Source organism: Schistocerca serialis, chromosome 9 (genome assembly GCF_023864345.2).
Source record: "Schistocerca serialis cubense isolate TAMUIC-IGC-003099 chromosome 9, iqSchSeri2.2, whole genome shotgun sequence".
NCBI classification, from domain to species: Eukaryota; Metazoa; Arthropoda; class Insecta; order Orthoptera; family Acrididae; genus Schistocerca; species Schistocerca serialis.
The window spans coordinates 374389311-374415933 of NC_064646.1; the positions used below are offsets into that span (position 1 = coordinate 374389311).

The 26623-nt window shown below is 38.7% G+C and overlaps 1 protein-coding gene across 1 annotated transcript in view; it reads right to left on the reverse strand.

The window, feature by feature from the left end:
• Positions 1–15721: 15721 nt before the first annotated feature.
• The window catches only part of LOC126419787 (protein takeout-like), a 66272-nt gene continuing 55370 nt past the window's right edge, over positions 15722–26623 (reverse strand). The window contains exons 5-6 of the mRNA XM_050086972.1: positions 21799–21948; positions 15722–16278 (exon numbers count right to left, since the gene is read on the reverse strand). Of these exons, the coding sequence (XP_049942929.1) occupies positions 16124–16278; positions 21799–21948 (305 nt within the window). The 3' untranslated portion in view covers positions 15722–16123. The remainder of the gene's footprint in view (positions 16279–21798; positions 21949–26623) is intronic.

Here is a 26623-nt window from a genome sequence, read left to right on the forward strand (position 1 = left end):
TTATTACTGTAATTATTTTTATTATTGTTATTATTGATATTATTATTGTCCTGAAGTCAGCAGTAATAGAAATACAGCCAGTATTATCTATACCAGATATTAGGCAGTACTATTTATTCACATTGTCTCTAGAGACACTCATATCATGACTTTTCGTTATATTAATACTATTTTTGATTTCTTAATTAATCAAGGATTAAAAAGATACTGTATGTGTGAATCCCTGGTCCGATGTAGGAGATAGCCTGAAGGCTCTAATCTGTACAGGATAAATAAAAAAATAAATCGATATAACCAATGATTTCGCATACTTTATTCAGATGATCATTTCTCCCTACGTAAGTTGTAGTCAATTCAATATTTTCTCATACATAGAAGAAAGTTGGTGACTCAAATTCCATGAAAGATCTCGCCGCCACGTAAAGTGCCTGTGTTATAATGGCCACCCAAACTTGCTTGTGATATCAGTGACACTCTCTCCCCTACTTTGCGATAGTACAAAACGAGCTGCCCTTCTTTTTATTTTGGAATTTCGCAGTGTCCTTTGTCAATCCTATTTGGTAAGGATCCAGTACCGGTCATCAGTGCTCTAGCAGAGGACCGCCAGACGCAGGATGGGTAGTCTCATTAGTGTACGTGTAGCACTTTGTAAGTGTTCTGCCGATAAAACACAGGCTTTGGTTTGCCTTCCCTGCAACATTTTTATGTGACTGATACAGTTTAAGTTGTTTGTGATCGTAATTCCTAAGTGTTTAGCTGAACTGACAACTTTAGACTTGTGTGATTTATTTTGTAAGCGAAATTCAACGAATTTCTTTTGGCACTCATGTGAATGTCTTTGCACTTTCCCATATTTAGAATCAACTGCCTCTTCTTCCGCCGTAGAAGTATAGTATCTCAGTCATTTTGCAATTGGTCTTGTTCTTCTGATAACTTTACTGGACAGTAAATTACAACATCACCTGCAAACAGCCTAAGAGGGCAGCTCAGATTGTCTGCTAAATCGCTTATACAGATTATGAACAGCACAGGTCCTATAACGCTTCCTTGGGAACGCCAGACATGACTTCTGTTTTACTCAATGACTTTCTGTTGATCACTACGAACTGTGATCTTTCTGACAGGAAAGCACGACACTAGTAGCACAACTGAAACGATTCTGCTACGGGCGAAGTTTCATTGGAAATCTCTTTTGAGGAACGAAAGCCTCCTGAAAATCTATCAGTCTCAAGCAGCGTTTTCAACCAGCAATATGCACTCTCGTGAAATGGCCAAGATGTTAAAGTTCATAAATCTGTGACAATAGTTAACCAATGTAAAATCGGACTATCACTTCCATATGTCTTCTGTAATTAATATATCCTCAACACAGATAGTTAATCCATTAACAAATCTGCTGAGAAAACTTTATTAAAATCTCCGCTAAATGTAGCTGAACCCTAAGGGTAACTTGTGAAATCGATAACAAGAGGCACACCAAAATAACGTAGTGAATTTTCGACACGAGGGACGCAACTCAATTTGCCAACAGTTCCGCTTAAATCAGTGGAAGACAGCGCACGAATGTCACAGAATTTTTGTAAATGCTCATCTAAAATCAATTATCTATCAATTTCCTGTGAACTAATTATATTAATCTGCCTAAAATCCAATACCATCGTAATACAATCTCTATTCTTAGCAATTACCTACAATAGGTTATTATATGAAGTGGCAGCGGACTGAATCACACCTTTTTCTAACATCTTCACAGTTTCAGCCTCAACTCTCTCTCTTTGTATGTCAAAGATATCGGATATGACATGACGAAGTCTCTTGTGATCTTTAACCTTGAAGGGTAAGGTTGGTTGATTTGTGGGAATGGATACGAAAAGTCCTTAATTGCACCAGCCTGTTCCGAAAACACAGAAGGATAACGTTGCATTACAACAAACAAACATTTGAGTACCCTGTCTGCCTTTTCAGCGTAGTCAACCTCATTTCATATTTCTGCTAAATTACAGTCATCCGTTTGTCAGTCTACAGACAGAATGCCATAAAAAGTACCCTTACTCACAAAAGGTCCGAATTCAAAAGAAAACTCTAATGAGAGATTTGAGAAAATGCACTGAACTGTTTTCGCGACCCACATATTCATCAGATCTCAACGTAACCTCATTATACTTCAAATTCACTTGTGCGCACCCAAATCCATTACAGCGTGGTGCACTGACAAAAAATAAACTGCTAACGCAGCATCAGTAGTCATCCCCGGCGCAGTCACAAAATTCACAGAGAATTTATTAGCTTGACATAGAAATTGAGCATCTTCTTATCTCTTCACTTCTATGTTTTTTTACAATAATTATGCCTCTCAGACAGCTGCAACGAAATAATAGGCTTTGAACCTACACCTTTACACACCTGAAAAGCTGACTCGCTTAACACAGACCTGACTGCCAGTACCCTGAACAGAAGACAAAGGAATTCCGTTAACATTTGTTCAGAGCATCGGAATCGCCAAAAAAATTAGTTCTTCTACATCTTACTATCATGACCAATGTAAAATTTTAAAAATTCTACTTGCAGTAGAACCGCTCTAATCCGTCACCTTCGGGACCGGGACCATGGTCGGAACGAAAAAAGGTCGGGTTATCCGAAAAATCTAATATTTATTCCAAAAAATATAAAAAGAAATTTGGTACAAAAATTAAACGATTTTAGAACTAAAAGACGTCTACAATAAAATAAAAAGATGCTTTTTACACAGTGTTAAACAATATATTAACTAAAAATACGTCTACACACACTATAATATGTATTGGTTTTAAAAGGAAAAACGACAAACAAATTACAGTACTCTACTGTACTTAATAACGTATAAACGATATATACTGTAAATTAAGAAATGTTTATAGCACTGTATATAAAAATTACGTTTTTACAAAGGAATAAACTACTGTAGGTATAAACTAAGAAATGATTATACTGTATGCATTGTTTTTACAGTAAAAACGAAAACAATCTACTTGAAAAAAAAACAATAATACATATTTGTTTAGCAGATCTTATTCTAGATTTAGCTGCAGTGTCCCTCCATAAAACCTCCATTGGAGTTGATATTGGATTCTGGTCGATGTATTGAAGGGCGATGTCAAAAGGGTTTTTTGCATCGTCGTGTGAAATCTGGTTGGGGGATTCGTCTTCGCCGTCCGAGTCCTCATTCACAGTTTCCTGACTAACAACGGCAACAATCAGGTCGTCACTGAGCTCTTCCAAAGTGTCTTTGTCACATTCGTTGATCCACTCTTCAACTTCATTGGCAGGTACGTTCGGCTCCAGAGTTTGCAGATCTTTAACGATTTCCAGTGCGTCGTCGTTTTGCTCATCTTTGGTATGCTCAGTTTCAGTCATAACTTGTGGCCAAAGCTTACGCCACGATTTCCGCAGTGTGTCAGGTTTCAGTTCATCCCATGCTGGAGCGATTGTGTAGATAGCATCTTCGATGTTCAGGGATTTCATTGCCTCAAATAAGTTATGACCTTCTTCAGATTTTTCCAAGATTGAACGCATATACTTTCTGCGATATCGCCTTTTTAACCATTTTATAACGCCCTGATCCATTGTTTGGATGAGTGAGGTCACATTAGGAGGCAGAAAGAGAGCTTTTATGTCCCCTTTCACCAAATCTTCCTCAGATGGATGTGATGGTGCGTTATCCAACAGCAGTAGAACACGAACAGACAGATTTTTTTGCTTCAAGTCGTTTTCGACCGATGGCACAAACTCGTCGAAAATCCAGGATTTAAAAAGGTTTCAGTCCATCCAAGGAGATTTTTTATTGCGGTAATAAACCGGCAAGGAAGATAAGTTTATGTTTTTGAATGCCCTTGGCTTCTTAGATTTGCCAATGACATACAAGGGGAGCTTGTGGGTACCATCTGCGTTGCTACAAGGAATGACTGTTATTCCTGCCATGGATTCATTTGAAGCTGCGAGCGTTTTTATTGACATCATTTTAAAGTTCAGCCCTGTCTCGTCGCTGTTATACCCTGGGCAGGGTAACAGTTCATTTTCTTCTACAATTTCTTGAAACTTAACAGAATACTCCTTAGCAGCTGCGGCATCTACAGATAGTTTTTCACTGGAAATAGAAACAAATCGGACACCATGACGAGTTTTCCAACGATCAATCCAGCCCCCACTGGCAGCAAATTTACTTTCGGCATCCAGTTCATCTTTTCTTTTTTTTTCAGAACTATCGCTTTTTTTAAAAAATTGGCCCAGATATTCGAGTTCCTTTCCTTTTTTCTTGGCAAAACCACATCCACAATGCGTTATCAAGCAGTTCAGTTCAAGTTTAGGCTTGAAAATGCAAACGGAACATTATTTTTTAACACAATTTAGCAGAAGATAACACAGAGAAAATAACACCAAGCAGAAGATCTCTTTCATCACTGTAAATTGCTTTTCGAGTAATGTGTTCAATTTCTCCTAAGTTCCACAAGTTAGACCGACATAAATAATTAATGACCAGTGAAGTTACCTGCAAAAACTGAGTGGGACTATAAAATAAATTCTCCCATCATAGGCAGTGATATTATGAAGTCAAAAATTGATGTAAAAGCTAAGAAACACTGGTGTTAATGAGAAGAAACTCTGACTGTAAAACGGTCAGGAAAACCAATCTTATGCAACATGGTAGGGTCGACGAACTGTAAGGCACCAATACTGGTAGTTTATCTGAAGTACGTAATAATGCTTACAGATTTTCGCTATGATTAAATTGCCATTTGTTTCTATGCATGTTGATCCATAATAGTGCTACTGTAGTGCAATCTGATGTGAATAATATAATGATACGAATAATTACAATAATATGAATTCATTAATGAATGAATATAATAATATGAATAACATACCACATGCAGCACTTATTTCGGGCTATGGTTAATTTTGGTGTAGGGAATGGTTAATTAATTTTACGTCTAAATTTACTAGTTAAAGAACAACCATTTGACGTTGAGAAAGTCCAGCTAATTGGCAAAAGATACAATCCGACCATGATTGCGTCACACGTACGATTCTAAATATTTTACTGCATAGAACCTAACAATATTTAAAATATTTTTGTTCTACCACAATACAACACGTGCTGCTCCAAAGATATAGGCAATGACTTCCTTGTGAAACCAGTGAAGATTTAACTGAAATTACTGACTGAATGTATGTTCCACATAAAAAATAATTCTTGTTGAGAAAGTGACCATGCTGTAGGCAAATGTTGACAAAAGGAATCCTGCTACTGAATAATTTATGAGGCCATGGTCACATAACTTCTTGAAAACAAACATGACATAGGTCGCAGTTCTCACTGTTACGTTTTCACACACGAACTCAGATCGTGATCATCAAATACTCTAATTCTCACTCAGTGCATATCAGAGCAGTCACACTTCCTCCTGATGACCACACCACTGCACTGACTAGAACAAAACAGAACTGGCAACACCCATAGTCCATAATTCTAAACCAGAAGTCACACCTCTATCACTGGCCTTGTTAAATAATTATATGCCTGGCCACCATTCGAAAAGTGGCGTTAGACAAACAACTGTAGCTGATCCAGGAGTGGTTGCTCCACAGATATCGACCAGTGGACATACACTATCAGGATAACACTGATTGCGAGGTCGTAGAGGATTAAAAGACGATAGATACTCAATTGACAGACCTAACATGCAACTGTCAAATTCACGTTTCAGGTTTGCGTGTGGTCATGTCTAATGATTGCACTTATTGTGCTCTAAAATACTGGTTTTGTATGCTCATGTAACTTTTAAGTAAACTCTACTGACTTATAATCATATTCCATTATCTACTATTGTTGATTACTCTGTTGTAACTTTCAGCTAATGATACAATGGCGTGCTGAAACCTAATGTCACCGAATTTTTCATGTGATAATCTTTTTAAATAAAACAAACATTACTAACAGTCTACATCTTTATTCTTCACATGCCGCATTCTGTCGATAGAGAGCTCGGAATTGTGGTTTATAGCATACAGGTGTGTCATGTAGCTATGCCCGTAAGTGAGAGACAGCATGCTGGAACCGAGTTTTGAATCCATGAGTTCTTCTAGACATGGAGCACCCTCTTCTTCACCATGACAATGTCACACCACACACTAGCGCTGCGACATCTTCAACAATACGACACCTTGGGTTTACTGTCATCGATCATTATCCATACAGTCCTGACTTGACACCATCTGATTGTCATCTCTTTACTTCACTTAAAGAAATCTTTGGGAAGTTCACTCTGATAGTGGTGAAGCGGTGCAAGCACAGATGAAGTTGTGGGTCCGTAAACAAAGTCAAACATTCTAAAGTGCCTGTATCAAGAAACTGGTCTCGCATTGGGAGAACTGTGTTGGTGCCGAGGGTGACTATGTTGAGTAATAAATACGTAGACTTGAACAATAAAAATGTGGAATATTTATAAGGTTTGCTTCATTTAAAAAGTTTTAGGACTTTCCACATAAAAAATATGGAGGCATTACCTGTCATCAAGCCCTCGTAGTTTTGTATTCTTAGACATGAGGGTTTCCCTTAAGTGTCAGTTTTTTACTCTTTCTAGGAGGTGGGTATTTCAATAAAGTGGTTGAAGCCAGTGAGGACAATAACAAAAACCTAAGCAGTATCTCAGCAAATAAGGTTTCTATAACACAACTTGAGCCGTGGCTGACTCATGCTATATGCTGGATTAAACCTTCATTGCAATTCTGAGTTTATTGCTACGAGGTCCGTGGCTCACCGACTCTGGACACTAAAGTTGAGTTTTGATGTAATTTACCAGGAAGTCAAGACTGTTCGTATTGTGTCGTTTGGAGTTCATTGTCGGCTGTTGGGATATTCCTGAGAGCAACAATGTTGTTTTCAAGTTGGAAAATTCTAGCCTCCCTCTGGTGGAGTCTCACTGTATTTGGTTATTTGAATTGAAGTTACCAGCGGAATCTTGTGTCTTGTGGCCGTTAACGTTCCAGTTACCTGCCCTGACCGTTGACGTGAATTTCAGGCAGTGTAGTTTCCTCATCGTGTTGTTGCTGTCCAGCACGGTGTGTAGTTCGACAGCTCCATGTATGATTGGTTGTGGGCGCCAATATCTTCTACGTTGTTCCGTTGAACTCCCTGTTGGGCCCTGGACGGGTAAAGTGGAAGTTAACTTGTTGGTGGATCCGTTGACTCTCTGTCGGTTGGGTTGTCGTCGGATCGTGAATAGTTGGTACGACTGTCTCTCACCTAAGCGAGCGTTAGTGTTGGATTTCCAGGCCCTCCCTCGAACATCTGAGCGCCCTTGAGTCTACTGCCTTTTTTTTCATTTATTCTTGTTGTTTGTACTTGTATGGCTTCTAGCTGATATTTTTAAAATTAAGGTTGTTTTGTCCTTAAGACGTAAGATTCTTTAGGCCTTTAACGTAATTTAAAGAACTGTTTCACGTAAGACCTTTGCCGTTTTAAAAATTTTAATATTGTTGAATTTTAAGTGTTGGGCTTTCATCCGATTTTGAATTCAAATTTTTTGCTCTGAAAATGTCAGATTTTTTGTGCCTTTGAGCTAAATAAAGAGCTGTTGTAAGATAAGGCTTGCCTTTTAAATTTCTGAAAATGCTTACGTTTAAACTTATTTACCTTCAGTCGTTTTTAAATTAAAGTAGCTTTCGGCCGGTAACTAAGTCCCAAAGATTAAGGCTGTGTGTTACGAAAAAACCATTTTTGGGCTCTTGTAATGTTTGATGAAATAATAAAGTTGTATGTAACTGAGCCTCTTATTTTGGCCCCTTACCACAATTTACGCTACCTGTCCTGTCGTGTAGGGCGTCTCACTGGCAGCAGAGCGTGATTTGTGTTTGTGCTTGCCATTCTAGTTGGTGTCAGTTTCACTCTTATTTCGTTTGTGTTTTATGGCACCATATTGTTTTGGCTGTAACTTGTAACAGGTGCTTACCGTAATGGCAGTCAGACAGTGTCCGTGAATCGTCATCCTCAGGAAACACCACCTTGTTTATGAGTTGGCAATAAGGCACCAACCGATTGAGGGCAATGTCACGGAATTGGTAATCCGTTTGCGCACTGCCCTTCTTCAGCCAGTTGACGTCGCGCCGGCGGTGCTGGGTGGGACAGGAGCGGCAAATGAGTTCTTGTTTGGGGCTATTAGAGGCCTTGAGAACACTATTTGTCTTTTGGAAGGAACGCAACCGAGTAACAGTCAGCTGGATAGGGTGCAGGCACAATTAATACATTTAACTAATCGGATAGCGGATTTGAGCACGTTAGATTTGGAAGACCATCACAAAAAAATAACCGTTGAGTTGATAAATTTGGTAAGCGCATTACAGTTTAAGCTTACGTGTTTGGAGTTGGATGGGAGGGAGGTTGAAGATAGGGAATTGCGCTGTCAGGGAGAATGAGAGCCAGCACGGGGTGGTGCTGTGACAGCCTCTGTCAAGTTAGATGCTGTATTTATAAGTTGCCTATTTCTTTCGAGGCATTACCGTACTGACTGTGGAGCGACTTGATCAGGTAGAGGAATTATTGTGATTATTGGTTCGCTTAGAACAACACGCGGCCGCTTTTCGAGTTCCGCACCAAGTAATTTTGTCGTTGTACCCGTTAGCTAGAGGCGAGCTGCAGAACCTCCTCTCGCGAGCCATGGCGGAAGGGTTTTCTTTGCGGCAAAGAAGAGAACTCGTAATTAGGCAAAGTTTGGCCACCGGGGTTCGTAAACAGCTTGAGTGTCGTTACATTTGGGAAGTACAGCGGGGCGAGGAGCAGTTACATCACTATGTCGATAGATTTCAGACAGCATCTTTGGCCTTGCTGATTTTCTTACCTGAACACGAATTGCTCTCTATCGTTCTTAGCGGAATGCGTGCGGCGGTAAGTCATATTTTGTCTTCCGTAAGCAGCCTTCAACCTGGGAAGAGCTTCGTGACGTGGTCGTAGCAGCATCTGCATTACCACTTGAGAACCGTGTACGTCACAAGGTGAAGGGGCGGGACGTCGGCGCTGTTGCCGGAGTATCTGCATCTGTTGAAGTTATAAAAACGGAACCCCGGCATTGTTTCAGGTGCACCAGTGCAGCTCATTTGGTGCGCTCTTGTGTTCAGCCTCGTACACCCAGAGCCAATAGATGACGCCGGGTTGGGCCGCGAAATCGGGTTCGAGATTTCAGACATTGATGTACTCAGGTGGTCGCTTCCTCATCACCACCCTTGCACTACGTTTGTTATCGGGAAGGTGACGAGCCCGTTTGTGCTCCTTTGGATTCTGGTAGTTCCTTTTTGTTATTGACCTTCGAGTGGTTTTTGAAATTTGGGCATCTCACGAAAATTCGATCGGTCCCTTCGTCGGTGCAGAGATGTCGGAAGGCCAATGCCTCTGTACGGTTGGATCCTGGGGATTACATCGGTCGGCGACGTTTCCTGGCCTATGTCTGTAGCCTTGGTTAAGGAACTGTCCGTTAATCTAATTTTGGGGTGTGATTTCATCGGTAAAATCGGCTTGGTCTTGGATTATTCCGGACACACCTTCTTCTTTAAAAAGTTTGGCCTTTGCGAGGGCGCTAAACCTGTTGTAAATCTGTCGGGGCGTTGGCCCTCGAGGCCGTAGCTAACGAGTTTGATCTGGTTCATCTCTTGCCTCATCAGGTTTCTTAGTTACGCGAATTGTTGCACAGTTTCCCCAGGTCCTTAGGGATAACCTAGGTGTTACTAACGTTCTTGATTATCATATGCGTCTGTCCGACAATATTCCAGTTAGGCAGTCCCCATACCGCCTCTCACCCCTAAGGTGAAGATACGTAAGGCTAAGATACCTCACATGCTCCAATACATCTGCTTATGCCCCCCAATATTTCTTGTACCCAAAGATCAGGGGCGTGATTTCAGACATGTGGTAGACTACTAGATTACAGGCAGCCGGGCTGACCGTTAAGCCTAGTAAGATGACGCTAGCCAAGCAGCAGGTATCTTTCTTAGGTCATATAGTGTCGGGTCAGAGTATTCACATTGACCAAGAGCGAACTAAAGCCTTACGGGCTTTTTCTCGACCTACTGATAAGCAGGGTATTGCTAAATTCATAGGCATGGCAAATAATTTCGTTCCCAATTTCACTCAGTTGGCAGCACCCTTAAATCAGTTACGTCGGAAGGGCATGGGGCTCGCATAGGAGGCTGCCTTTGTGCATATTAAGGCACCGATAGCAAATCCTCCGGTCCTTGGGGTACTCGATTTTAATAAAAGGTTTATTGTTTATTGTTCAACGCTTCTAATTCTGGGGTTTCAGCTGTTCTCCTAAAGGAGTTTGAGGGGTAGAGACAGCCATTCGCCTACGAGTCTCAACTGTTAACTGATTCCGAACTCAAGTATTCCGTCTACGAGTGCGAGGCTTTGGCCGTTTTGTTTGCATTAGAGAAGTAACACTTCTACCTTGAACATCGGGTTTTCCAATTAGAAACCGACAATCAGGCTTTGAGCAGGGTGTTGGCTAGGTCGCGTTAGACTGGCCTTATTGACAACAGGTGGGCAGTATGCATTTCAGAATTTCAGTTTGAAGTTGTGAAGGGCTCTGAAAATATCGTTGCTGATGTCCTCAGCCGGGTGTTCACCGAAACTACACCTAGTGAGAAAAACCGGCAGGTAGAAGGAGACGGTCTTAATTGTATGGTGTTGGGTGAAATTGCCTTCTTGTTTCAAGATGTGGGTCAGCATCAGGATCAGGACCCATTCTGCAACGTGTGTTGGCAGGAGACCTGTCGGATGAGTATTTTGTTGAGAGTGGTATTCTCTGTAATAGTGTGGGCGATGCTAAGCGGTGCAAGATCCGTTTGTCTGTAAATTTGGTGCTCCCGGTTTTTTGTTATTTTTATGATTCGGTGGCTATTTTTGTACTTATAAGACTCTCCAAAATATCAAGGAAGATATAACTTGACCATCCATGAACGGGGCTGTGAGAGAGATGATATCCCAATGTCACTTGTGTAATGCAGCCAAACGCAAGAATGCTCTTCAACAGGTTTGCTGAGTTCTGAACGAGAGTCATGCCCTACGCACAAGTTCTATATTGATTATTTAGGACCTTTTCGTCGTACTAAGAAGAGTCATCGATATGTACTAGTTATTATCGATGCGTTCTCCAGATTTACTTGGCTCCTCCCGACCCGTAACGTTACCGCTGCCACCACTATTTGTCATTTAACTTGGTAGCGATAATGCTCCTGCTTTTCTTTCGGCCCTTTCATGGCATTCTGTTTTCATATCGGTGTCAGGCATATCACTACCACTCCGTATTATCCCCAGGGGCCTTTCACGGAGAGAGTTAACCAAAATCGTAAATCCGTGTTGATTATTTATAATCAGAAAACGCCTAGTAAATGGGACTCCAGTCTTCCTTGGCTTAGGTTTGCCTTTAATACCACCAACCATGAAGCATTGCAAGTTACACACGCCTACTTGATCTTTTCCTATCCGGTCAATTCCTCTCTTTCAAACTTGTGGGGAATTCAAGATATTATTCCAGGCCATATTAGTCCTCGTGTTATCAAGGAATACTGGAACCGGGCCATACGCAATATACTCAGAGCCCACAATAAACAAGCTCAGCGTTATAATCGCAATCGAGAAACCTTTACAGTTAGGCCAGAGGATCAAGTTTATGTCCGCAATTTCCCAGGGAGGCAGGTGCGTGGAGGGAATCTTAGTAAATTTACTCCTTGTTTCCTGGGGCCTTCCACTATCATACGTATTTTAGGCCCGGTAAATCTGTTGGTCAAGGAGAACAGTTCAGGTAAGCAGTATCGGATTCACCTTAGCCAAGTTAAGTACAGGTAGCTCAGGGGTTGAGTTACCCCCTTCCTGTGTTAAGTTTGAAGGGGCGGAGGTTGAGCCGTTACGGCAAGAAAGGAAGAATGAACTGATTGTTCGTGTTAATAACGATCATCCTTTACCTCCTCTGCATTACTGCAGATGACGTGTCACTGAACACATTTGTTCTGTGCAAGTAGTACACGTGCGGCGCCTAGTTGTTTCCGCTGCACTGTGTGGAATCTGGAGGTTCTGTTATAGTTCACTAACCTGCTGTCTTCAAGTTGATGTCCCCAGCGCAGGAAACAGCACGCAGGTCGTAGATTCTCTATCTTGAGGCTGAAACTGACTTTTAGCGAGGTTCTGTTCTGAAATAATGTATCATTTCTCGCGTATTTTAATACTGCCACACGAGAAAACTGCATGATCTTAATACAACACCTTCTGATACAGCAAATTACATGATCAATCACAATGTTTACGAAAATGTATCTTTACACTATTTGTGGCACGTGTCTATGCCTCATGACTACCGGAGTGAATCTTTTATTACTGAATACTGGCATACACATCTCGACTGCCTAATCCAGAGTGACGAACAGGAACTTAAATAAAAATTGGAACTACATCCTACGACAGACAACATGTCTGTTCTCCTCGACTGACTAATCCAGACTGACTAACAGCCCGAAACACTTCGCGCGCCATACGAGAAAAGGCGTGACCCGAACGCTTCCAAAGTGCTTCGTCTGCAATTTCGTCAGTCTTTTGTTTTTGATTTAAATTGTTTTTAACAATTCTAAAATGACTGATTGATAGTCAGCTGTTGAGAGATATTTATATAAAAAGTGAAGTCATTCCAATTATTAGTGTAACTAACAATAATAACTATAATTTAACGTTTTGGTGCCCTTGCTCCGAACACAGCAGCCAATCACAGAGCAGCAGCATTATTCGGGCGGTCTTCTCATGGGAATGGTACCGAATCTAACGACTTTCGCAGGTACCTCACACCACATTTCTTCATCTATATATTTCTTGCATCTCCACAGCTCTGGGAACAGCTTGTTGTAGCCTAATATGGTGGCTGACTAACCCAGAAATATTACACCGTGGCTGGCTCATGCCATGCGCTGGATTAAACCTTCGTTGCGATTCTGTGTTTCGTCTACCGCGGTTATCGCGATTATGCTGTTATCCTCTCCTTCCGCGGGTGGCAGCAGCGGTGTGTATCGATATTCGCACCCTGGACTATCCTTGACCTGGCACTTACAGTTTCCGTCAGGGCGGTGTGTGACCAGTCAGTCGGTTTGCGTGGAGCAGCGAGGAATTCTCGGCGGGACATAGTTTGACCAGGGCCGCTGGCGGCCTCTACGCTGTGTTCGAATGTATGGATGTGTGGGGCTGTTCCCATTGCTATGAGGTCCGTGTCTCACCGACTCTGGACACGAAAGTTGAGTTTTGATGTAATTTACCAGGAAGTCAAGACTGTTCATATTGCGTTGTTTGGAGTTCATTGTCGGCTGCTGGGATATTCCTGAGAGCAACAATATTGTTTTCAAATTGGAAAATTCTAGCCTCCCTCTGGTGGAATTTCACTGTCTTTGGTTATTTGAATTGAAGTTCACCACGGAATCTTCTGCCTTGTGGCCGTTAACGTAAATTTCAGGCAGTGTAGTTTTCTCATCGTGTTGTTGCTGTCCAGCACGGTGTGTAGCTCGACAGCTCCATGTATGATTGGTTGTGGGCGCCAATATCTTCTACGTTGTTCCGTTGAACTCCCTGTTGGGCCTTGGTCGGGTGAAGTGGAAGTTATCTTGTTGGTGGATCTGTTGACTGTCTGTCGGTTGGGTTGTCGTCGGATCGTGAATAGTTGGCATGACTGTCTCTCACCTAAGCGAGCGTTAGTGTTGGGTTTCCAGGCTGTCCCTTGAACATCTGAGCGCCCTTGAGTGTACAGTCCTTTTTCATTTGTTTTTGTTGTTTGTACTTGTATGGCTTCAAGCCGATTTTTTTTTTTTTTTATTAAGGTTGTTTGCCCTTAGGCGTAAGATTCTTTAGGCCTTCAGCCTAATTTAAAGAACTGTTTCACGAAAGACCTTTGGCATTTTAAAGGTTTTAATGTTGTTGAATTTTAAGTGTTGGGCCTTCAGCCGAGTTTGAGTTGTTTTGCTCTGAAGGTCTTCAGCCTAGTTCAAAGAACTGTTTCACCTAAGATCTTTGGTATTTAAAAAAACAAATGTTATCGAGTTTTAAGTGTTAGGCCTTCAGCTGATTCGAATTTAACTTGTTTGCTCTTGAAGTGTCTGATTCTTTGGGCCTTCAACCTAACTAAAGAACTGTTTCAAGATAAGGCTTTGCCTTTTAAATTGTAATTCTGGCAGACACAGCAAAGGACCTGGAACAGCAGTTGAACGGAATGGACAATGTCTTGACAGCAGGAGATAAGATGAACATCAACAAAAGCAAAACGAGGATAATGGAATGTAGTCAAATCAAGACGGGTGATGCTGAGGGAATTATATTAGGAAATGAGACACTCAAAGTAATGAAGGAATTTTGCTATTTGGGGATCAAAATAACTGATGATGGTCGAAGTAGAGAGGATATAAAATGTATACTTGCAATGGCAAGGAAAGCGTTGCTGAAGAAGAGAAATTTGTTAACATCAAGTATAGATTTAAGTGTCAGAAAGTCGTTTCTGAAAGTATTTGTATGGAGTGTAGCCATGTATGGAAGTGAAAAATGGACGATAACTAGTTTGGACAAGAAGAGAATAGAATCTTTTTAAATGTGGTGCTACAGAAGAAGGCTGAAGATTAGATGGGTAGATCACATAACTAATGAGGAGGTATTGAATAGGGTTGGGGAGAAGAGGAGTTTGTGGCACAACTTGACTAGAAGAAGGGATCGGTTGGTAGGACATGTTCTGAGGCATCAAGGGATCACCAATTTAGTATTGGAGGGCAGTGTGGAGGGTAAAAATCGTAGAGGGAGACCAAGAGATGAATACGCTAGGCAGATTCAGAAGGATGTAGGCTGGAGTAGGTACTGGAAGATGAAGAAGCTTGCACTGGATAGAGTAGCATGGGGAGCTGCATCAGACCAGTCTCAGGACTGAAGACCACAACAACAACAACAACAAAACACATAAGGTCATTCTATCAATCCCTTTTTTCCTTGGATTTACGACTTCAGACGTTCACTGATATACAAGTGTTAGAATATTTCCTTGAGGAGTTTGAAGACATAGTTGCGCATGTACAATTCTTTTTGAACTTTGAACAAAGGCCTCGCTCTATATATATCTTTGCTGTAAATGTTTGTATTTATTAATGTGAAATTTAGATCAGTATAAGCGATTATTACTAATGTAGTACATGAGAACACTTATCATAGATACATATCCAAAAGGTAGCTGTAGCTGGCAGTAAATATAATCCGGAATGTTATTTTTAAATTCGTTGTAGTGCATTACGAAGTGAAAACAATACTAAGAGATTCAATGCACATGAGCTCCATTTTGCAAACTTTTAACAAAGCCTTTACTCTGTGGAGGTCTTGTCTGTAGATGTTTAAATAAATCAACGTTTCCTTTAGAACCAATAAAAGCATGTCTTACGTCCTTAGCACATGGTAACATACAAACATAATGACAAAAACAGGTTGAAATTATAACCCAAGTTTTTAATTTTAAATGTAGGAGTGTACTTTATTTATAGTTATCTTACAAATGATGGGAAATATATTTTTGTGATGAAATACAATAGCATGTTTTTATGATGAAACTTTTTTAAGTAGCTAATCACTCATATAATTAGACTCCGCAAGTTAACAATATGTTACAAAATAACTTATAACAACTCTTATACCATGATTTTTAAAAATGAATTTATTATTCGGTATATATGAAGTATAGAACGATAATCGTGTGAACCACACACATTAACCATTACATGGTGCTGGTATCTTATTTATTAATGTCTAATGGCATCAGAGTAAATGGACTAGAATGCCCTAAAGACTTAACACAGCATTTTCTGGAATAAATTTTCAAACAAAAGTTTTGCAGTGTAGTTTATACATGGGCAAAATAACTATAGAAACTGAAGCAAAATCATTTATTTCTATGAAAATAATGTTCATATTTTATTGTTTCTGTAAAGTAGAAGTATGATAGAGCACAGCAGTGTACGATATTGGACTGAACTAACGTCCACCTATGTGAATGACTAATGAAGTATTTTTTCTAAGGCAAAACCTGCATTTCGCTCCACTTCATGAAGGTGGAAAGACTGAGTTGTAGGGAACATTTCTGAACACCTTCCTGGCCATTTGCTTGAAGGAGACTCCCAGAGCTTCATCTATAGCCGGTTTCAGCTCCTTTGCAATCTCTTCAGAATTCTCATTCAGGAACTTGAGTGTGTTGTCAGCTGTAACATCGACATGCAGTTCACCATTACTTTTACTTTCTCGGAGCCATACTCATCGTCCAGCATCAAATTAATATGTCAGACACTGAGCAATACATTTCTGAGGTTTTTCACTACTCTGTAATTTCATAGATTTAGTTTAGAATTATGACCAAATATATTTAAAAGATTGTAAATTCTATCAAAACACTAGGAAATATAGTTGCAATAAATGAAATAACACCACAAACAAATGTGGCATATTATCAGGAGTTTATGAATGTGCTCTATCAAATTCTTAACATGGTTTACATTTTTCCTATCAAAATCTTAATATTCTGGAAACGTTAATTAGTTGTTAACATAAACTATTTATTGCAAGTAGGTGGGAGGTACATTCATCTATGGCCTTTTCCCACAGTTCACTTATGGTGTTTAACCACTGACCTTGGTATTGTTATTTTCTTGCATTTAGGCTGTTTGACACATACTTGTAATAAGTAATTCGTTATAATTCACAAACAGTAATAATCAGCACAAAGCTGTTGGTAGACCATGAAATCTGTAGCATGATGCCGCAAAAAATATTAACTGTTCATCTAATAACATAAAAATGTTGACAAATAAGAAACCAAATTACAAATCTAAACTGAAATCGTCGTATCTTAGATCGCTTCTTACCACATATTGATGATTTCCTTAAATTAAAAGGTGCTTGGTTCATATACAACATAATTTTTAAAAATTTTTACATTGAAGTATTTCTTAGTAGAAATACACGAATTAAAGAAAAATTCATTTTTTCTCAATCTTTAATTTAACTATGGTCACTAACAACAGAATTTGTGTGTAAGACTGAACTGTCCATATTTGTTAATATATTTGAGCTTCTTAGATATTTATTGATTTGTAACTAGGTTTTGGTTCATTAGCCGGACATAGATATTAACTGGAAGCAATGAAGTGTCCACCTAGAATAAGTGTACCATAAAATAGAATAGATTTTCTGCTGAATTAAGTCAAAACTCGACTGAAAGTAAAAAAGTGCTAGTAGGACTCTCTGAGGGTTCCTTACAAATGTAGTTAAATATGTTTATAAACAGCTCATCCATCGACGATTTTTTCCTGTTATCGATTTTGACATTACGAAGTATCCCTCCTGGTAACTCCAAGACTTTCGAGAATATTTTAATGTTAAGTTTTAAGTTTGAATCTTTTGTGTGATTCCGCATGTCCTATTGTAATTTTTCACAGTTAGACGAAATGGGAATGAAACATTTATAAATTGTGAACATAAATTTTACACATAAACCAACGATTAAGAAAAACCATATCAAAATCTTGACAGTAGTCCCTCAGACTGGCCTGGACATTCAAACACAAGAGAGGAAAGAACTTATGTCTACATCGTAGAGAGAGAAGTATTGACGAAATATTGATATTTACTTATTAAAACTGGACTACAACATCCATTTTATATTTAAATACAGTAATATGTTTCTATTATCCATAAAGAGGATGAAAGCAATTTAAGTACTAATGGCAAAATGAGTTTTTATGTAATATAACTACAATTTAACAGATTTTGGTCCTTTAGCTGTACTATAAAACCTTTTTTCTTCGCGAATTTTACTATTCAAGGTTAACAGGAAGTACTCTACAGGCTTTTGATGAGTGAGTTTACGACTAGTGAAATATGTGATATAAATGGACATGTATTTTGATTGCATTGACATAGAAGCTAGACTATTTTATACCAACAAGGGCTGGTAGACCTCAGTCAGTATGTGACATAAATCTCAACTTGATATGTCTACTCGTTCCTGAGAAAAAAGGGTCTTAAGTTGGACAGACAGGCAGACAGAACAGAGGGACAACAAAGTCGTTCTTTAAGGGATCCATTTTTTAGGATTGAGGTATAGAAAACCTAAAAATAAAAATTCTATCGAACTCCTGCACACAGTTACCAGAATACTTTCATAGAATTACCATGAAATCTTGAGCAGTAATTAATCCAAAGGATGTATGATTCAAAAAGCCTAATTTCAATGAAACAGAATGTCAGAACTCGAATTTTGTACCGGTTGTCCACTTTCGTAAACATTTCCAACCGAATTTTGTATCTGTTGTCCACTTTAGTAAATATTTTCGATAAAAATCGATAAGAAACGTGGAAATTCTTAGAGAAGTAGCAGTTAACAGTTCCTACAGGCTATGGATCACACTGTACTCGTATGAAAATACTAGCATACAACCAAATTATACTAATATAAGTCGGGAATCATCAATTATCAGCTGTACATAATGAAGAATACAAATAAACAGAGCTTGTGTAAGAGAAAATTGCACAAAAATTACATATAAATTAATTTGATTAAAGCTTTGGAGAATGACGAACTGTCGACTTTCATAGTCGCTAAAGGTTCATCTGTACTTTTTGTTTCAGTATGCGGGTTCTCCTTGGTAATGTCCTTAACACTCATGAACAGTATCTCATTTCACCAGATTTTCGAAACGTGCTAACCATTAGGAGACATGTTTGGGATATTTAATGACTTTTTGCAACTATGTATCAGGATTTACAGGACCAAAGTACTTTATGTAAGTGATATATCCGAGAGTTTTGGGAAAAATCAGGTATTATGTTGATGTATTAAGTTCCTTAATATTACTATTTTCTATTACAACGGCACAGTTTGTGCACAAAAATACGACGCAATCCGAATTTATCGCTTGTGATACGATTTACTGGCAAGCTGTGACAACCGAGTTCCACCTTAGTGGCTGGACATTGCTTTGAATACCCAGCGTATACAATGAACACTGAAGGATAATAATAAGTCACAGCCAAAAGGAAAAGAACTTTCTTGTAATTATTCGAGTTTATGGATAGCCTGTGCCCTTTGTAACATGTGAATTTATGTGGGGAAACGACTATTCATAGGATGGTTAGGATTTTCAGTACTTCCAATAATTACAATTCCTCAACGGGTGCTAGTTTTGTTCTCACGAGGAGGTGCAGTGCTTAACATACTGGACTCTTCACATTGGTGTGGATGACTGCTTAAATTCCTGTCCAGAGCGTGATAACTACTTTCTTTTTTTTCTTTCTTGCCATGATTACCTTAAGATTACTTAGCACAAACGATTCCATTGAGAACCTTACTCTACATTTCCTTCCTCATGGTAATCTGACTTGAGCTTGCAATCAGTCTCTAATGACACCCTCATCGACGGTGTTTTCCACAAAGTCTACCTTCCTTAAATCTGCAACCAATAAAATAATCAAAGAAATGCTGCATCATCACAGTAACAATTCATTGTGGCAATCTCAGGTCTGTGCAACCGATTCAAGGAGATGTAAAGAAAATTATTGTAATGTTGTGTAAATGAGGAATGAGGCTGTCACGACACGGATGAGAATAAGAGAGTCATTGGGATATGTAGGTGGTATTTTAAATACTTTTAAAGTTCTTCAAAACCTATCACAGAAAATCACCTTACTAGCTGTAGAAAGGACGTTCACAAATTTTGCTCTATCGTTTCCTTTTTTTTCATTTTTTGCAGGAGGAGAATGAAACATTTTTTCAGCATACTTGGAACATTTAGCTATAAAATGATATATAAAAGTATTTTCTTTTATTTACAGGTGAACCGTAATGGATCACGAAGTATATGTCAGTTTGCGACGTCGGTGATGGAGTTCATCTTCAAAACCGGTGACGACTCTGCCTTATCGTTTGACAGGAAGTTGCTCCCTGTTTATGGGGAGGACACAGTGGATCGCAGCAGTATCCAGCGGTGGTTGCAGAGGTTTACAGAAGGTGATTTCTCTCTTCTGGGCAATCCAAGATGCTGTACACCATTGATGGCAGTGAGTGATGTGAATAAGGAGACCATTGATCAAGCCATCCAAAATGACAGATGTGTGACGACACGACAGCTTGCTGAAATGACTCGTTTGTCATTGGGTAGTGTGGTATTACTGTTACAATCACTAGGGCACAGAAAAATCTGTGCACATTGAGTGCTAAGGTTATTCACAAGAGAAATGAAAACGATGAGGAAGAATATGTGTGAGGGTCTCATGCAGACCTTTACTGAAGAGTGGAAACAGTGTTTTGATGGCGTCATTACCCAGTATGTATCATGGTTGAATTTGTCCGAACCTGTGAGCATAACCCAATCCATGGAGTGGCGTCATCTGGGTTCCCCTCGGAAGAAGAAATCAAGAGTTTCACGAACAGCAGGCCGAAAAATTATGGCCTCCTTCTTCTGGAATCAGCGTGGTGTCATGTTCACTGACCTTTTGGAAACTGGCTCCACAATTAACTGTGACCGTTGCTGTTTGTCACTGGACAAGCTGCGATGTGCCATCAAGACTCGCAGGCCAGAGCTTCAGGGTCAACTCATCACGCTACCATGACAATGCTAAACCCCATACAGCAATTATGACACAGGAGGAAATCAGGAAAATGGGTTCGAAATTGTTCCTCGTCCTCCCTACAGTCCAGACTCTGCTCCATCTAATTTTTACCTGCATGGAAAAACATTTGATAGTGAGACATGCCTTACTTCCTCTGTCAAGCGATTGTGTAAAAGTCAATCCCCATAATTTTACCAAAGTGCATCTATGTCATGGAAAGAACGTTGGGCCAGATGCGTCACAGGTGATGGAGGCTACATTGATAGGTTCAATGTACAGCTAAATGTTCCAAGTACGTTCACAAGAAATTTCCTTCTCCTTCTGCAAAAAACAAAAAATTAGAGACGACTGTGCAAAACATTTTGAACACCCTTAGTATTTCACGAAAGTGTACTGTGCCTTCTATACTACAAGAGATGAAGCATAATGAAACCATTACATCTTTGATATTGATAAGAACTGGAGGATTTTTCTTTGCTGCAGTTATAGTCACATCCCACTATATTGATGAACAGTGTCTGTCTCTGTTTCGTTTTCACAATTAAAACCACATAAAATATCTTTATTGTTTTACGAACTCAGAATTGCTTTTCATTAATAGCATTGTGGTTTGTTTCATCTGGTATCAAAGGATGTAAAAAAATTAAAGTTGTCTGTCTTAATAATCTACTACATCAACTTATGATTCTAGCAAGTGATTTCTGTTGCTAAATTTGTTTTTATCTACAAAATTTTGACACTTGCGAAAACCAACAGAAATTATCTTTCTTGTATACTTTTACCATACAAAATCCAGCTTTCAGTGATCACTAAAAGCAAGAATCAATTCTGACCCAGTTTTTGTAGTAAACTGATTTCTCTACAACACCTCCAAATTACTCTTTCTAAGAATCAACAATCAGTAACACAGTCACTCCTCTTAGCAGTAATCTAATAAACCCAGACCTAACAACTAACCATAATCTAAGAGGTTTCAGTGGAACTTTTAGACTTTCATTTTATTGAGTCCTCATATCAGAAACTGTCTACTGTATTTTTCGTGTATCTCAATATTTCAACAAGTGGAAGAAGCAGGCACATGATTTGAGCACAACAACATCTTTTTAGTCACATACCTAATGCTTTGTCATTGTTGAACAATCCTGTAAGGTCCATCGACAACTTGTTCAACTTGAGGTCGACCTTAAAGTCCGTCACGTCCCAGAACACCTGTCCATCTCGTTCAGTTGGCTGTCCAGTTAGCTCCATATCGGTTTCCAGTCTAGCTGAAGGTATGGGAGACAAAATGAATATTAGTACAATTGCACTGAAACTCAGAACAACAGACAAAGGATTATTTATAAAGGCAGCTTAATGCAATGTTGGGCATGAAATGACAAAATAGTTTCCTTAGGGTGCATGTTGAAAGAGGGGGAAAAACCGCGATTTTACTGTTGTACATAATGGTACCATCTTTGAAATCTGCGAAATTCATGGTTATTTACAAGCTAAAGGAAGTGACTTTAGTTTGAAAAATGGTGATTATAAAACCATTATACGCGATTAATAAGCTGTTATGAGGTCTTCAAGCACTGGGGGCCGATGGCTCCCTGTATAAAAAGTCACCACATTTTGCTAACGACCTTGTCAAAGAGGGCAGAGGAGCGAACAGAGGATCAGCATACTCTCTCGTCCGTGAGGTGGGAAACTGTACCTAAAGGCGGAAGAATCGCCAATGATTAACGGCATGAGGATGCAGAATGCAATGAAAACAACTGCATTAAAGAAACTTAATGTGTCTCCACAGGACTTTTGGGTTGTAATTGTGAAAGTGTCGTGGTAATCTCTCTATTGGCAAAAGATTTGGGATTAGTCTCCCATTCGGCTGTGCAGAGGGGACTACCAAGGGGGAATGACAATAAGAAGAAGATTGAATAATCGATGAATGGAGAACATTCTATGAGTCAGGGCATCGATTGTCAGAAGCTTGAAAGTGATAGGGGAGCTAGGAAATCTGAAAAGGTAAATGCAGTCGCTCAGTCTCGCTATAGTAGGAGCCAGTGAAATGAAATGGTAAGAAGACGAAGATTTCTGGTCAGATAAGTATGGGGTAATATCAATAGCAGCAGAAAATGGTACCATGGGAGTAGGATTTCTTATGAGTAGGAAGGTATGGCAAAGAGTATGTTAGTGTGAACAGTTCAGTGATACAGTTGTTCTCACCAGAATCGACAGTAAATCAACACCAACCACGACATTTCAGGTACACATGCTGACACCGCAAACTGAAGAGACAGAGAAAGAACATGAGGATACTGAAAGAGTAATACAGAATGGCAAGGAAGATGAAAATCTAACAGTCATCGGGGTCTGGAATGATGTTGTAGTAAATAAATGAAAAGGTTATAGGAGAATCTGGGCTGAGGGCAACCAATGAGAGAGGAGAAGGGTTAATTGAGTTCTGTACAAAACGTCAGCTTGTAATGGTGAATACTCTGTTCAGGAATCACAAGAAGAGGAGGTAAACGTGGAAGAGGGCATGTGATACGGAAAGATTTCAGCTATATTACGTCATGGACAGGCAGAGAGTCCAAAGTCAGATACTGGATTTTAAGGCATTCCCAGAAGCAGATACAGACACGGACTACAATATAGTATTAATGAAGAGTAGGCTTAAGTTTAGGAGATTAGTGAACAAAAATCAATATACAAAGAAGTGGGATATTTAATTGCTAAGAAATGACGAGATACTCTTGAAGTTCTCTAAGGCTATAGATACAGCACTAAGGAAGAGCTCACCAGACAGTGCAGTTGAAGAGGAAAGGCAATCTATAAAAAAGGCAATCACAGAATCTGGAAAGAAAAACTTCAGTACAAGGAAAGAAATTGTGAAGAAATGATGGATAACACAAGAAATACTTCAGCTGATCGATGAAAGAAGGAAGTACAAATATGTTCAGGGCAACTCAAAAATACAAAATAGAAGTAGCTGAGGAATGAAATAAATTGGAAAAGGAACTAAGCTAGGGAAAAATGGATGGATGAAAAATTGGAAAAAAAAGACAGAAAGAAAGAATTGTTGGAAACTGACTCAGCACATAGGAAAGTCATAACAGCCCTCAGTGAAATTAAAAGTAAGGGTGGTAACATCAAAAGTGCCATATTCCACTGTTGGATGCAGAGGAGAGAGCAGAAAGGTGGCTTGAGTACACTGAACGCCTCAGAGATGGGGAAGATTTGTCTGATGTGATGGAAGAAGAAACAGGAATCGATATTGAAGAAATGGAGGACCCATTACTTGAATCAGTATTTAAGAGAGCTTTAGAGGACTTAAGACCAAATAAGGCAGAAGGGATGAATAATGCTCCATCAAAATTTCTAAAGTATTGGGGGAGGGAGCGACAAAGCGTCTATTCACGTTGGTGTGTAGAATGTATGAGCCCAGCGACATAACATCTCACTTTCGGAAAAATATCATTTACACTACAACGAAGTCTGAAAGAGCTGATAAATACGAGAATTACGCGCAATCAGCTTAACAGCTCATCCGTCCAAGTTACTGACACAAACAACACAGAGATGAATGTAAAGAAAACTGAGGATGTCACATGATGATAAGTTCTGCTTTAGGAAAGGTAAATTCACAAGAGAGGTAAATCTGACGCTGCCGTTCATTACAGGAGAAAGAGAAAAGTCAAGACACGTTCTTGGTATTTGTCACCCTGAAAGAAGCGGTAGACAGTGTAAAATGGCTCAAAATGTTAGACCATCTGAGAAATATAGGGGTAAGCTACGGGGAGAGACAGGTTATTAAGAAAATGTACAAAATCCATGAGGGAATTATAAGAGTCGACCACCAAAAGCGAACACTCAGACTAAAATAGTGTAAGACAGGGGCGTAGTCTTTCACCCCACTTTTCAATCTGTAGCAATGACGGAAATGGAATAAAGATTCAAGATGAAAGGATATTAATGATATGAGTAGCTGATGACATTATTATGCTAAATGAAAGTGAAGAAGAATTACATTATATGCTGAATGTAATGAACAGTCTAAAGAGTGCAGAATATGGGTTGAAAGTAAATTGAAGAAAGACGATAGTAATGAGAAGTGGCAGAAATGCGGACAATAAAAAACTTAACCTCAGGATTTGTGGTCACAAAGTAGATGGAGTTAACGAATTCTGCTACCTAGGCAGAAAAATAAGTAACGAAGGATGCAGGAAGGAAGGCATCAAAAAAGTCTAGCACTGGAAAAAAGTATTCCTTGCAAAGAGAAATGTAGGCCTTAATTTCAGGAAAATATCCTTAGAATGTGCGTTTGGAGCACAGAATGGTGTGGTGGTGAAACATGGACTGTGGGAAAACCGGAATGGAAGAAAATTGAAACATTGAGATGTGGTGCTACAGAGGAATACTGAAAATTAGGTGAACTGATAAGGTAAGGAATGAGGAGGCTCTGCACAGAACTGGAGAGCAAATGAATATGTGGAAAATATTCTCAAGGAGCAGAGACACGATGATAGGACATTTGTTAGGATATCAGGGAATGATTTCCATTACTGTAGAGGGAGCTACAGAGGAGAAGTATGTGGCGAGGTTAAGTGGATCCAACCAACCCCAAAATTACTATAAAAACGAAACATATGTTTTTCAAATTTTGAATTGTAAATCATTATTTTAAATCTTTCCATTTATATATTAGCTTAATGTAACCATCTTCAAAATATTGAAAATCACAACCAGAAATTAATTTATAATATACATCAGGTAAAATAATGTTAAAATACTTACTGATCCACGTAAAAATTTTCTTTCCTTGTCTTGTTTTCAATATTATGTGAAGCATTTACTTTTATCTCACTAATCTTTTAAATAAAATAGTGTTGCTTATGTTGTTTTTCAGAAAATTCTTACATTTATATAGAATACGTTTTTATTGAGGATAAAAACTATTTATCTTCATAAATATGACTACAGTGAGTGATTCATTTAAATTTGACATTTTTTTAGAGAAATAAGAAACAAAGTTGAATGTAATATTTGCAAACAATATTTTAAACTGTCTCTAATTATAGAACATTTGAGAGGCCAGGACCATACCAACAGTATTAATGTATTAAAGCAAATTTATAAAGAAGAAGAATGCAAAATGAGATTTAATAGTTATGATGAAATATATTGAAATATGGGATGACATAGAAAATTCAGATTCTCTTTTTTATGACAGTTTGAAAAGTAGTGAATTACAATTTATCAATACATAATTTACCAAAAATAATACAAAATTATATTAATGCATTTTGGATTTTGTTCTTATATTAGAACATACAGAAAAATTAAACTTTGTTAAATAATAAATAATTTTTAATAGCCATAAGGTATTGTGTCATAATTTTCTAGAACTACTCTTATCACAGTGAAATGAGAGTTCTTCCTTAACTTGTTTGATTATTAAATTCTTAGTATTTCCATCTCTAGTTATCTGGTTGTACTCTATTTCCTCTTTTCCTTCATTTCACTTCCTACTAATGTTATCATGGTCTCACCATACAGCTTTAAAGACCAGTTTGTTATCCACTTCTTATCTCATAACTTATCTGTCCTTTCACCCAACATACAAAATTTTTCTAAGTTGACTTTGCCATCATCAATATACACTACCAAATCGATATCAAAATATATCCCGTTTTTCCTAGTTTATCTAACAGACAATAAAATGTAGGCATTGCATTCAATGTGGTGAATGCAGCTATAAAAATATTTGTACTTGCACAATTTTCTATATAATAATACTGGAAGTTGTGCCTCATCTGTAACATAAACTCATTAATAAAATTTATATCTATGTTACCTAATCGGTCATCTAATAGCATCTCATGAAAAGGTTTTAAATTTGTAACATACCCAGTTTTTCTCATATTTTGTCATTGTTCAAATTTACCACATAATTTTTTTAAT